The 13,181-nt window shown below is 37.6% G+C and overlaps 1 protein-coding gene across 1 annotated transcript in view; it reads right to left on the bottom strand.

Moving 5' to 3' along the window:
• The window catches only part of nol4la (nucleolar protein 4-like a), a 42,272-nt gene that overhangs the window by 18,016 nt on the left and 11,075 nt on the right, over positions 1 to 13,181 (bottom strand). Inside the window, exons 2-4 of the mRNA XM_073867872.1 lie at positions 9,206 to 9,358; positions 2,590 to 2,701; positions 875 to 984 (exon numbers count right to left, since the gene is read on the bottom strand). Coding sequence (XP_073723973.1) covers positions 875 to 984; positions 2,590 to 2,701; positions 9,206 to 9,358 — 375 coding nt within the window. The remainder of the gene's footprint in view (positions 1 to 874; positions 985 to 2,589; positions 2,702 to 9,205; positions 9,359 to 13,181) is intronic.

Genomic DNA, 13,181 nt, shown 5'->3' with positions numbered 1-13,181 from the left:
GTGGTGTGTGAATTTTAGCGGCATCTAGTGGTGAGATTGTGAAATGCAACCGATAGCTCACCCCTCAATTTCAAAACACATATGGCAGCCGCCACAGGACAAACATGTCATCGTCTGAGACAACGTAGGGACACGAAATGCTGTGTAGAACAGTTTGTCCATTTAAGGCTACTATAGAAACATGACATCAGTTTCCATGTAAGGGGACCCGCTATGTATGTAGTTAAAAATGGCTCATTCTAAGGTAATAAAAACAATACTGTTCATTTTGCATGTTCTTTATACACCACTGATAATATAGTTATGTAAATTATTTTACATTTCTATCAAGAGATTTTACACAATTCACCTATTTAAATGAGCATATTACAAATATTTGTTTTATAGATTTATAATTCAATCCAATCTGATAATAAAATTCTTTATTATTCAATTCAGTCCTATTTCTCTGTAAAAACTGTAAATGTATCGCTCAAAGCAGCTGTTAATCACAAGTATGGGGGTAGTATGTATGTACTAAAATCCCATTTATATAGCACAGTGACCCAAAGACACATACTCTTGCTATTCCAGGTATCCGCATAGACTGTTGCTAAGGCAACCATCCATATAAGAGTTTACCTTGACAACCACACGTTGTTCCATAAGGCCTTGTCACAATATTTTTGAGTTGGGTGACTTTTACATTAAATTCTTTGCCTAGATACTGAAGCATATTTAGCATCATGCTACCATTTCAAAATAGAAGTTCTTCAAACACCTGATAGCATCTATAAGACTCTGTTAAGAGTATAGCATCACAAAACACTTGAGTGGAAACAATTAGACCTAAAATATGAATATACTACACAACAAAGCAGTATGTCACTCCTACCTGCTCATTGTTGGTCATGCACTGTAGTTTCATCTGTTTCAGATAGGTGGCAGTAAGAGGCATGTTGTAGTCAATGAGGTCCGGCACAAGAGAGGTGGGCCGGTCGTTCTCTGTGGTTAAAAAGCATAAAAAGTAGTGTCACGCATTTAACTGTAGTTTAAAGTGACAACTGCAATTAAATATTAACATTTGTAGCTGTAAAATTCATTCAAGTGATACTTGTATTAATATCAACACCATGGGTGAAGCTTGCGGGGCCCAGTCCCCAATTGGCTAAAAGGATTTAAAAAAAATATATAATTATATGTATTATATTTACATATTTATTTAGGTACTTATATACATTTTAAACGTTACTTTTTAAGCTACTTTGTAAAACAACTGTAAATCTGGTCAGTATAGTCATCCAATCACGATGCAGGAGACGCGGGACAAATACTACACCGACCAACTGAAGCATCCTACCTCTACCAATGAACAACAACATAAAAGTTATATAGCTTGTCGAATAAATAAAACACACCCCGTGCTATCACAATATTAATACGCATTTATTGTAGTAAACAAAATTAATTTGAATTATCTTTAGTTTGCGGTTTAAATCATTGTTTTCGGTATAGATACTATAAAAGACCAGCCTGCCCCCTTCCGTTTTAAATTTCAAGATGCGCCTATGATCAACACTTCAAAAGGCTATTACTGTCCTATTCAATTCCTAATAATAGGGTAATTCTACATAACTATAAGAAGATATGTTCACTAGAGGGCGCTATTGAAACAGAGCTCTAATAGACCTTGTCGAAAATCCCCTCGGGTCTTTGTTAAAATCAAACACAATAAATGTAGACAGGCTTTTGTTTGGACACAGATCCTCTGACTCTACATGGTACCCAGACGTTATACAGAGTGAACAGTTTAATAAATCATCAGTCTACGCAATTCATCGGCGAGCAGCCTTCGCCACCCATTTCAGAATCCTCTGTAGGCCCGATCTGATCATTCTCAATTTAAAGTTTGTTTATCATTCAATTCATGCTGTATGAATGTCGAGAGAGAGCATGTCTCTCCCACACGGCAGTCTGCACGTGCATAGAAGGAAATCAAGCTTATCTCTGGATAAGTGTGAATTAGTCACATCAGTCTATGACTAATGGCAGACGGACGTCATGCCTGCAAAGCTGACTTATATAGCATGTGGAAAATAATATCTCAGATGTGGGAAAATGACCTAATCTGTATAATCCCACTTGCATGTTGGTTAGAGATGCTGGTAAATTATTGCTGTATCGTCATTAAACATATGATATGATAACAACAGCACCGACGATTCATAATGTCTCCAGGCAGATGGGATATTATTTGAAGGTGAACTTCAGCTTCAATCACATGGGACAGTCTGATATGTTGTTGTGTCCTGGTGGATTGGCTGCATTTTCCCTTAGCGTTATTTGTGATGGTTCTGATGTTTACTATGGGAAGTGTGGGTATAATAATTACATGTGCAGTTTGAGTCTTGCCTCAATGTTTCATCAAAAATGGTGCGCCACGTTTAATGAAGACGTTATATCTGCTAATTACTGCTAAAGGGGAATGCATTGCCAAAACGTTAATGAATGATTAAATGATCCCAAACAACCAATTTACTCAGTAGGGAAATGGTTTTTAAAATGTGGCATATTCATGTGTAATGTTAAAAGACAAAATTAACAGCTGACCTTTGAACTCTGCTGTGCTCGGGTTGATGTGCATCCTTTTCTGGCATTCTCCACAGCTCATCAGAAAACGGGTCACTGCCTCACGTGGAAGAAATGCGTACGTCTCTGCAATCTGACCAAAAAATGCAGAAAGGAGAGGAAAAGTCAGGAAACATTTTGAGAGAGATTAAACATCTGGATGAGGAACAAATTGAGAGGGAACTGAAAAAATTGTTACTGTCATAAATATGAGGGTTTATTAAAGGTCCCGTTCTTTCTGTGTTTTTTAAGCTTTGATTGTGTTTACAGTGCGCAATATAACATGAGCTCATGTTTCACATGTAAAAAAAAAACGTTTTATTTTCGCACATTTACTTATCTGCATACCACTCCTTTCACTGTTCTAAATACGGGCTGATGTCTTCCTTGTTCTGTTAAGTCCCTCCTTCAGAAATACCTAGCGAGTTCTGATTGTGTAGTTTGTTTAGTATGTTGTGATTCGATAGCAGCTTAGCTTGCCGTTAGCTTAGCTTGCCGTTAGCTTAGCTTGCCGTTAGCTTAGCTTGCAACTGACGTATTCCTGTGGGCGGAATTTAGTCAAAAAACTGTTCTACTGACGTCATTAAAGCAAGAAATAAACAAGAAAATATATCGCCTGGCAGTGAACTTTGAGCTTTGTCATTTTACAGGTATTATTTATGCTATTGTAGCAACATTACACACTAACTAGGGTTTAAAAATAGGATCAGAAAGAACGTGACCTATGTTGATTTACAAGTAGTAATACGAGTGCTGCACTGTTTTTTTTTTTATTTACTGACTTTTTATTGAATATGTGCGGTAATATATGCAACGTGTTGCCAGTGAGTTACTGTAACTGCCCCAGTATTACATGTATGTACAGTACCATAATTTACAGTATGATGTTTTACCGCAGTTCCATTTTACAGTATAATACCCTTACGTAACCTAGTTTTTAAAAAAATTGCCTTGAAGGGGAATTGAACCCAGGTCACCCATGTCATAGATCCATAACACTACCACAGTGTCACAGTCACTTGATAAAAATCACGCTCTACACTCCCCAAGTAGCCTCTTCTGTCACTTCCGACTTGAGGTCAAATTAAATCTGACGGTCAAGCATTTATCCATAATCCCTTTCTTGTTTCTATCTAAAATTCTCAATAAATTATTTACACTGCTGAAAAACAATTCACATTTGGAAATTTGCTTCACTGCTAAAAGCATAACAAATAAAATGTATTTCATTTCATAGATATATTTAATTTTTCCATTTTATATGCTTTTATAACACAGTTTTATACAGTAGCACTACTGCTGTTGTTTTACAGCAGTCTACCGCATATTCAAAAGATACAGTAAATCACTGTAAATTAAATGTTAATACCCATAATGCAATGCATATTACAGTAATGAACTGGAAAAGAAAATTATGGTATTTTGTGGTAAGGAACTGTAGAAATTACAGTTAAGTCTAACAGTGTAAGTATTAACTGCTGTAAAATCATTAACATTGTTAAAATATTTATACAATTTGACAAATAAAATCCAATAGGAGCGTTTAAAGCTAAATGTTGACACACACAGGCATATTAACATCACTAGTCGCACATTTTTGAGTAAAAGTGGAAAGACATTGTAAATTAATAATTATTTGTTTATCAAACCCAGGCGGGATGTTTAAGAATAGTCAATTGTATTCATTGCAGTGAAATTATCCAAACATGTGACACACACACCTGCAAGAGACAGCAGCAAAGGCATCTTTACAATTCTTAAATTATGTTTATAAAGTGTGTGTAAAACTTGTTAAATTATTGCATTACCATAATAATTACATTTCCATATTTATACTTGTATTTTAGCGCAATATAAGAAAAACAGAATATGTTTGCCCTACTAACAATATCATATACTATCTTTTGCTTCTGCGTTCTTCTACTGGATGTTTTCATGGTGTGACCTTCACACAGAGAGGGCGATCGAGCAGTGGGAATGGCAGAGCCCACCTCCTTCCTCCCCCTTAGGGTGCACAGGGAAAAGGCCACCCAGGGAAAACCGCACCCCCCCAGAATGCCAGACTGCCCCCTCCTTCCAGCCTGGCAGGGCTAATCTCTATGGGCTGCTCATGCTATGAGACCTGACAGCAGGGCTCTCCAGGGCACTGGCTGAAGAGAAGAGGTGAACGTTGCCCCAAGGACATTGTGCAGCCCCCCCCCCACAACCAAAAACACATGCTCGTACACAAACATCTTTTTTGCATCTATCCCAAGCTACAAGCTAAGGTCCGATTAAAAAATACTAATAATTATTTGTTTATTAAAACAAGTTTATTTATTGATTTAGCAAATGCCTTTTCCCAAGCGATTCTAAGAAAAATTGCTTTGTTTTACTCACTTTTTACCTATGAATAATTGTGTCTAATAAATGCCTAATCTAACATCTAAAAATGTTTCAAAGTAAGAGCATTTAACATGATGATTACTAAGTGCACCTCTAACCTTTTTCCCTAAACATTTTTAAAAGCTGACCTAATCCTAACCCAGTGTGCAGATATTTCTGTCTATTTTACAAAATTGTTTAACAACAGAGCATGCAATATACCCAAATGCACCACATTCAATGATGCACCATGTCACCAGTGTGTGGATTTGGAAGAGAAAATTGACCGCTTAGGGTACAATTTGGGACAGGACCCTGAATGAAGATGCTAGTCAGACATTTAAAGACATTTATTTGTAAATACCTAAAGTATAATATACAATTACACTTGACAAATAAAGTGATTTGCTATTTTTTTAAATTGACACTAGCAATGTGCTGCGTGTGTTTTATAGCACACGTGTTTTACAGCACACATTCAGCAACTATTATGCTGTTTTTAAATACACAGAAAATATACACACTATATATAAATATACACCTAACATTTATCTGAAAGAGTATACACACAGAGGGTGTGCTAGTGCAGTGATTCCCAAACTTTTTCAGTGTGCGGCCCCCCTTGTGTACGGTGCATTCCTTCGCAGCCCCCCCCAAGAAAATTTGTGACAAAAACTGTTCTAAAACTCAACATTTTAATAAAGAACCCATTAAATTATACAAAAAGTAGTGCTTTTGGTTAGTAGCCTTATTATTTTAGGTTTAAATACACAAACTTCATGATAAATTAATGTATTTCATAAAATGTCATAAAAATGGGGGCCCCCCTGGCACCATCTCGCGGCCCCCAGTTTTAAAACCACTGTGCTAGTGTACACTAAGTATATCTGATTACATCCCCTGTGCTTTGATTTCTTGATGTGTGAAGGTGTCAGGTTTCAGTCCTAACTAAGCTCTGTGTTAATCACCTATTTAAAGCAATTAAGTGCTACGAACCTTATAATTCAGCTGTGATTGGTTGAGGCAGACTGTGATTAGCTTGTATGCTGTAGTTGAACTGTCTTTGATTGGCTGTAATCATCTGTGACCGAGTATTATTGGTGGTTTCCAATATCCCTCTATCTGTAAAAGTTCTCGGAACACCACGCACACACTTTTTATAAGTGAGTCTTTCATTTAAAAGTTAATTATTTGCTACATAAAGTGGTTGATAATGATGTTTTAAGGTGAATGTGTTAAATGGTTTTAAAGGTGCCATAGTAAAACTGTATTTATCTAAGCATAGATAAATAATACAAGTTCTGTACATGGTAATGACATACTGTGAGCCTCAAACACTATTGTTTCCTCTTCCTTATGTAAACCCTGTGCATGCAAAAGACAGCTGGAAACAGGCCAATCTCAACATAACACAGACTGTGACGTTACAGTTGTGATGTACGCCCCAACATTAAATTAAACATTAAAATGTAATACAACACTGTAGAATGAAGTTAGAATGGCTTTGCAAGTCAATTCAACCTACTATTGGAAAAAAGTTGACATAACTTATAAAATCAAGTTGAAATTGTTTAACTTATTTTTTTTATTAAAATAACACAAATTATATACAAAGTTGTGACTGCTGAGTTAGTGCTACATGCTAGTTCATGCTATATGCTAGCGTTTAGGCTAATATTCTACTATTGACATTTACTTACTATTATGTTTTGTAGGTCCATACTGAAAGAAACACAAACGTACCACTCAGAAATGTTCATTTCCAATCTCAAACATATAAAGTCTGTTTACTACGAGCTACTGACATGAGCCTCATGAAGCTCACTGTGAACCAGCCAATCATAGCGGAGCTCAACATTATTATTCAAGACCCTTCCAAATAAGGCAGTAACAATCCATTTCATTCTATATCAGGGATGGGCATTCCTGATCCTGAAGTGCGACTGTCCTGCGAAATTTAGCACCAACCCTAATCAAACACACCTGAATGCCATTTCCAAGGCCATTTCTCAATACGCGTTCTTGACTGTACTTGTGTTCTTGTGAAGTTTGCATTAAGCCAAGTTCACATAACATCCCTTGATGTGTTCTTGATCTGCCCATTTTATCAAAGATGCATCTGGAGGTGACTTATGACAGCGAAGTTTGCCAGAATGCTTTTCGCGTCAACGGCAATGGAGCTAAAAACATGCACAATATTCGAATTATTACTCTTTCTGTTTCATAAATGTACACTCTAAAAACAAACGGTGCTATATAAAAACATTTTTTACACTGTAGTAAATCACTGCCTTACTTACTATAAAACTGGATTTTTATTCTTGTGTTTATTTCATGTTGTACAAACGTTTTGCATTAAAATTGTTTTAAAATAAATTGTTTATTTTTATATAATTTTTAATTTTGTAATAAATACATCGCTAATCAGCATATGCACGTGTTGCCTGAACCACATATTCATGTTTTCAAAACAAGCAGGGTTTTTGTATTTTATATTTCGTTGTATTGTAAACATACATTAAAATAAGAATAGCCAGGACTGCACGTCCTCGGGAGATCATTCTTTTGAGTCTGAACTTGCAAGTCCGAACTGCAAATGCCGCAAGTCCGAACTTGGCATTCTTGGTATTGAGAAACAGCCCAAGTCATCCTGCAGCCTTTGATTAGATTTTTCAGTTGTGTTTGATTAGGGTTGGAGCTAATGTTTGCAGGACAGTGGCCTTCAAGGACCAGAAATGCCCACCCCGTTCTATAAATAAATAAAAATTCTTGGGTTTTAAATAGACGTAAAACCGTTTTTGGATGGAATAAAGTCACCATTCTATGTATATATCAGAGAACAATTTAAGATATTATGTCAATGCATTATTTTCTTATTTTTTATTTCTCAAAGTCGTCATTCATTCACCAGCGTTTCAAATAAAGGTGAGGTGTGACACACACACGCATGCACACACGCACACACACACACACAAATTGGTTTTGACACTTTTTATTTTGAGAACTAGTGGAAATTGAACAGAGATGTTTTGAAGAGATGGAGAAATGGTAAGTGAACTTTTTCCCTTCTTCTCTAAATATGATACAATAACTATATCTGACACCCTTAAAGCTTAGACTTCTTTCCTTTCTAGTCTATAATGGCACAACATCTCAACAGGTGTTTAAAGATAGCTGTTCTTGTCTTAGCAACAACAGTTAGCTATGCAAATCTTCTATTTTAGAGTGGGTTGTGTGGTAGTAAAAATAAATGGTAACATTTTACAATAAGGTTGTATTAGTTAAAGGAACAGTATGTAGGATTGTGGCCAAAACTGGTATTGCAATCACAAAACTTGTGGCTAAAACTGGTACTGCAATCACACAACTGGTGGCCAATACACAAAATGACAACATAAACATTAGTTGAGGGCTGCAACTCCACTTTTTAAATGACAATATCCTGGCCAGACCACTGTTGTCAGTGATATAAAGTATTTGAAATGAAAATGATTTCTTTATGTCTAGTGACATATCAGGGCCATTTTATGATTAATTTATATAAATTTCTTACATACTGTTCCTTTAACATTAGTAAATGCATTACCTAACATGAACAAACAATGAACAATATACATTTTTAGCATTCATTAATTCTAATGTTAAATTCAACACAGTTATTCATGTGAACAGTTTAAACATTTTATTTTAATAATATAATAGCAAATGCTAAAACTAACATGAACTATCACTGTAAAAAATTTGCTGTAATTATGCAGCTGGTTGGCAGTAACTTACTGTAGAAGATAAAGAGTGAAAATGTTTCATGTTCATTTAACTTTGAACAAACTGTTGCCAGTAAATAACATAAATGTAAAATCTACAGTACGTTACTGGCAGCTAGTTGCCAGTAATACCCAGTAATACTGTAATTTCTACAGAATTTTTTTACAGTGTAAAATTAATAAATGCTGCATGTAGAAGTGTTGTTCATTCATAGTTCATGTTATAGCTAATGTGCATTAACTAATTGTAACAAATACAACCTTATTGTAAAGTGTGACCGAATAAATTGAAGGAGGGCATGTTTCTGCACATAAAGCCTACGCCATCCCTCAGCACTAACGTTAAAAATTGATATAGCTACTAATTCCATGTACTTACATTTAAAGACAACATAGTTTAGTTTATGTGCATATCAGTGCATATTTGAAATAACTATTGTTATGCTGTAGACTGAAGTACTCTGTCTTACCGCCTTGTATGTCTTTTTCTGACCGGCGTGTTTGGGTGCTCTACCGGGATCCGCCCCCATCTCCACGTGCATGGCATAAATGATATCAAAAAAATCCTCCACCACAGCGACCCGCTTCAAAGAGCTGTCCTGGGATGCCCCTCCATCTGAACACTGCATTTTGAGAGAGAGAGAGAAAAGGAGAAAGAACGAAAGAGATTACAATTAAGTTGCTAAATGCAATAAAATAAGAAAAGTAAGAAATCTTTCATTCTATTCAAACATTTTTATTTATTGTATTTCGTTTTTTCAAGGTTGATTGTTTCATGCAGTAATTCTCCAGGTTAACGTTCCTATTTGCATATTTACAAGGTCAGGTTAGACAAATACTCTTACTTATCATTTTGTAAAAATGCTGCTACATAAATCTGCGTGGGATGTTTTGAGTCTCTGAAACTTTTTTGGACCAGTACGCTACAGTCAGGTTTGGCAGGATCAGAATTCAGAGCCGCTCTTGAGAGCCAAACTGAACTCTGGGTGCACCATAAACAGACTAGCATCTTTATAGGATATCTTTATGGCTTTGTGTTGTCATATAACTTAGTTTAAGGTGCACTCTCCACACTTATGCTGATCTCAGTCACTGAAATGGCTCCTGAATGCGTCCATTGCTGCAGGCCTTTATGAGTATCACCCCTGGGGTTACGGTGACTGTGTATAAGGCTAAGTGAGTCTAACAGTGCAGTGTATTATTCAGACTTTCATTGATCTGAATCTAATATTAAGTCATCCACACCTCAAGTGGTTTCTTAAAGAATACTGCTTCCATTTAGATTTGTGTATGTGTGTGTTAGATGGAGAGAAACGGAGTGTGGTTTTCAAACACAGCATTTTAAAAATAACTGCTTTCTTTGCCACAGACAGACATACACACAGACACACAACCAGCATCACCTCCCACCACAAGCACCTTCAACCCTGCTTTCCATAAGGCTGACCCTGTCGCTATGGCAACTGCCAGCACTCTCAGGCAGGTGTGTGGGGCAGCAGGTCATGTGACACCTGCCGGAACTACAATCACTAAGACAACCGTCTTATTTTCCAAATGACACCTGTCCTTTGTCTTTTTCTTAAGAAACTGTACCCATCTTTTTCATATTTAACCTGAAAAACATTTAATGAAATTGCAAAACTGATAACCTGTCAGCTGCAGGTTTCCCAGACTGCTATTGGTTGGATTGAGTGGATGACCCAATATTATTGTGGCTGTCATGTCAGGACGCACACAATGGTAACACTTTTTGAGAAATCCTCATGCTGTACGAATAGCTTACATGCACAACATGTTAGTTGCACAGAAAAACTGTATCCGAAGTCAAAGAAAACATCAAAGAAATTACAACTTTCAACTTTAACTGCTTTTGTTACTCAGACATCGACTATAATATTATTTTAGGTCATTATTCATTTTCTATAATGAAGATAATGAAGATAAATGAAGTTAGCTTGTTGCCTGTTTTCATGTGGGCAGCAGGTGTGTGTGTGTGTGTGTGTGTATTATGAAGAAGGAAGCGCCAGTCAATCTCCTTCCTCTTTATATCATCTTCTCTCTCCGCCTTTCCCCCCCTCTATCATCGTCTAAATTCCTTCTTAAATTCCCAATTTTCCCTTTTTCCCTCTATAACCACGAGGCATCTCTTCATTCTTCACTTCTACTGTCCCGTTCCATATTCCCTTTCTCTTGCTCCCCCTTTCCCAAGTGCCAGGTAATGAAGGTTGCCATGGCAACTAAAACCAGCGCACAGAGCGGGCTCGCTTTAATCCGGCCCTCTCCAGCCGCCCGGCTCATGCATGCGTTCCCTTCCACTCGTCATAATTATCACTCTTATTATGCCACGACCAGGCAAACATGCACGAAATTTGTTTCCCTAAACTCAGTCATGAGGTGACCACGCCACACCTACAATATGTAGATCCTCTCCCTTTCTCTCTCTCTCTCTCTCTCTCTCTCTTTCTCTCACTTTACTAAAGAATATTCAGGTTCAGGAAATGGTCCCTTTAGGTGACAAAATGCTTCAATACCTTAGAGAAATTTGTGAATCTAGCCAGCATTTATGTGAGCTTTGTGGCTCTGTCCTACAAACATCTTCATCTCAGCTCGATTGCTCCATTCCGGTTGCTTTCACACACGCACTCACTCACTCACTCACAGACATAAACATTTTTTCCACCCCCATTCTCCTCAATCTGAGGGTGCATCGCAGTCTGAGACAGACTTGTGTGGGTGACTAAAATAGGCAAGCAGGCGATCAGGCAATCTGCTCTGTCCTATCCAAGGCCTAACTTGGCCTAACGCTGACACCGTGTATATCTACATACGGGTCAGTTCAGAGTATAATGTTATGTGGCAGTCACCGTGTCCCAAAAGAAAGAAAGATAGAAATCATAATTAAATAAGTAAGGGGTTATGTATTGTACAGTACAGTTAGCTGGTCATATAAATGCAAAAATAAACCCACAGTGCACAGCGGGAGGTCTGGTAACACGCTCCCTAGAGCGTTTTTATGACATATGTTATCACATTTATTATGTGACTGTTATAATAATAAATAAATGGACGGATATTAAATATTCATTTGAGGTAAAGTTACTTTATTATGTGAGTGGAAAGAGCTACTAATAGGAAAATGGAGTCTATGATAACAATTCAGCAGTCACTGTAATAAAATATAACCCTTATGACACAACAGACCAATCAGAGTCAAAGTTTCCAGAGCTATAAGATAACTATTATAGAATGCTTGCATCTAAATATATGAAGATACAAAAACACCATTACTAATGGGATAAACAATAAGTAGTTGTGGCAGCAAGTACTCCATGACTCACACACACACAAACAGACACAGATAGACTCTGAATGTATTCGCTTCAGTCATTAAGCCAGATCAAATGTACACACCTCGCTCACAAAAGCTCAGTGTTTAGATTCTCAGGTTGAGACGGCTATTTGTTCCTGACGTGGGGCAACAGCATCTGTGTTTGAACTGAACGTGTTTAATCATTAAACCGCTGTAGAGTTGAACTAAAGTGTGTGAGAGTGAGCAGACACTGCTGGGCCTGAAACTGCATGATTTCATCATCCTCTCGTCATTTTAAAGAAGCGTTGTGAATTGTCAGCAGCAGCATTTAGCATTTCTCTTCTTAAACTCTACCACAGTGTATTTCTGTGTGCATCTCTCTCTCTCTCTCTCTCTCTCTCTCTCTCTCTCTCTCTCTCTCTCTCTCTCTCTCGCCACTCTTTTCTCTATACCGGGCAACTCTTTGCTTTTTCCAGATGTGGCATATTTTTTTCCAATCCCCCTTTTCTTCTCTCTATCCTATTCTCTTTCTCCCTGCTTATTTCTCTGCCTTTCTTTTCCTCTCTCACCCGTCCCGCTCCAAACAGCTCTGTTGCTAGGAGACTAGAGGGGCTGATTCGGCAAGCGGCCACCCCCGACCCCCCCCCCCCCCCCCGGCAGTCACACACACACACACACGCATCACATTGAACAGTCGTACACACACAGGGGCAGTGAAAGGAGGGGGCATTAGAAAGGAGGCAGCTGGGTCACACTCACACACGCACGCGTGTATGCATGGGCCAGCGGAGAAAAGGGAGCTCTAGCAAATATTTGCAGTGAAGATGATAAAGAAGAACCGACAGACTCGGGCAGTGAAACCGAACGCGACTGATATGACGAACTGGATGCGTAAGATGCATGCGACAACAATGACAAATACACTCAGATAAATGATAAAACCTTAAAAAATAAAGGTTCTTAAAAGGGGTTTTCACAGCGATGCCCTAGAAGAACCATTTTTGGTTTCCCAAAATCCTAGAGGGAAAGGTTATTAAAAGAGACATTTCTTTCTTACCGTTTTAGTCTGAACTTTTCCAACTACACAGAGGACCTTTTGTGCAAAAGAAAGGGTTAAAGGTTCTTTAGTACCAGCC

The sequence above is a fragment of the Misgurnus anguillicaudatus genome, chromosome 5, assembly GCF_027580225.2.
Source record: "Misgurnus anguillicaudatus chromosome 5, ASM2758022v2, whole genome shotgun sequence".
Taxonomy (NCBI): domain Eukaryota; kingdom Metazoa; phylum Chordata; class Actinopteri; order Cypriniformes; family Cobitidae; genus Misgurnus; species Misgurnus anguillicaudatus.
This window is presented reverse-complemented; position numbering and strand designations above follow the sequence as displayed.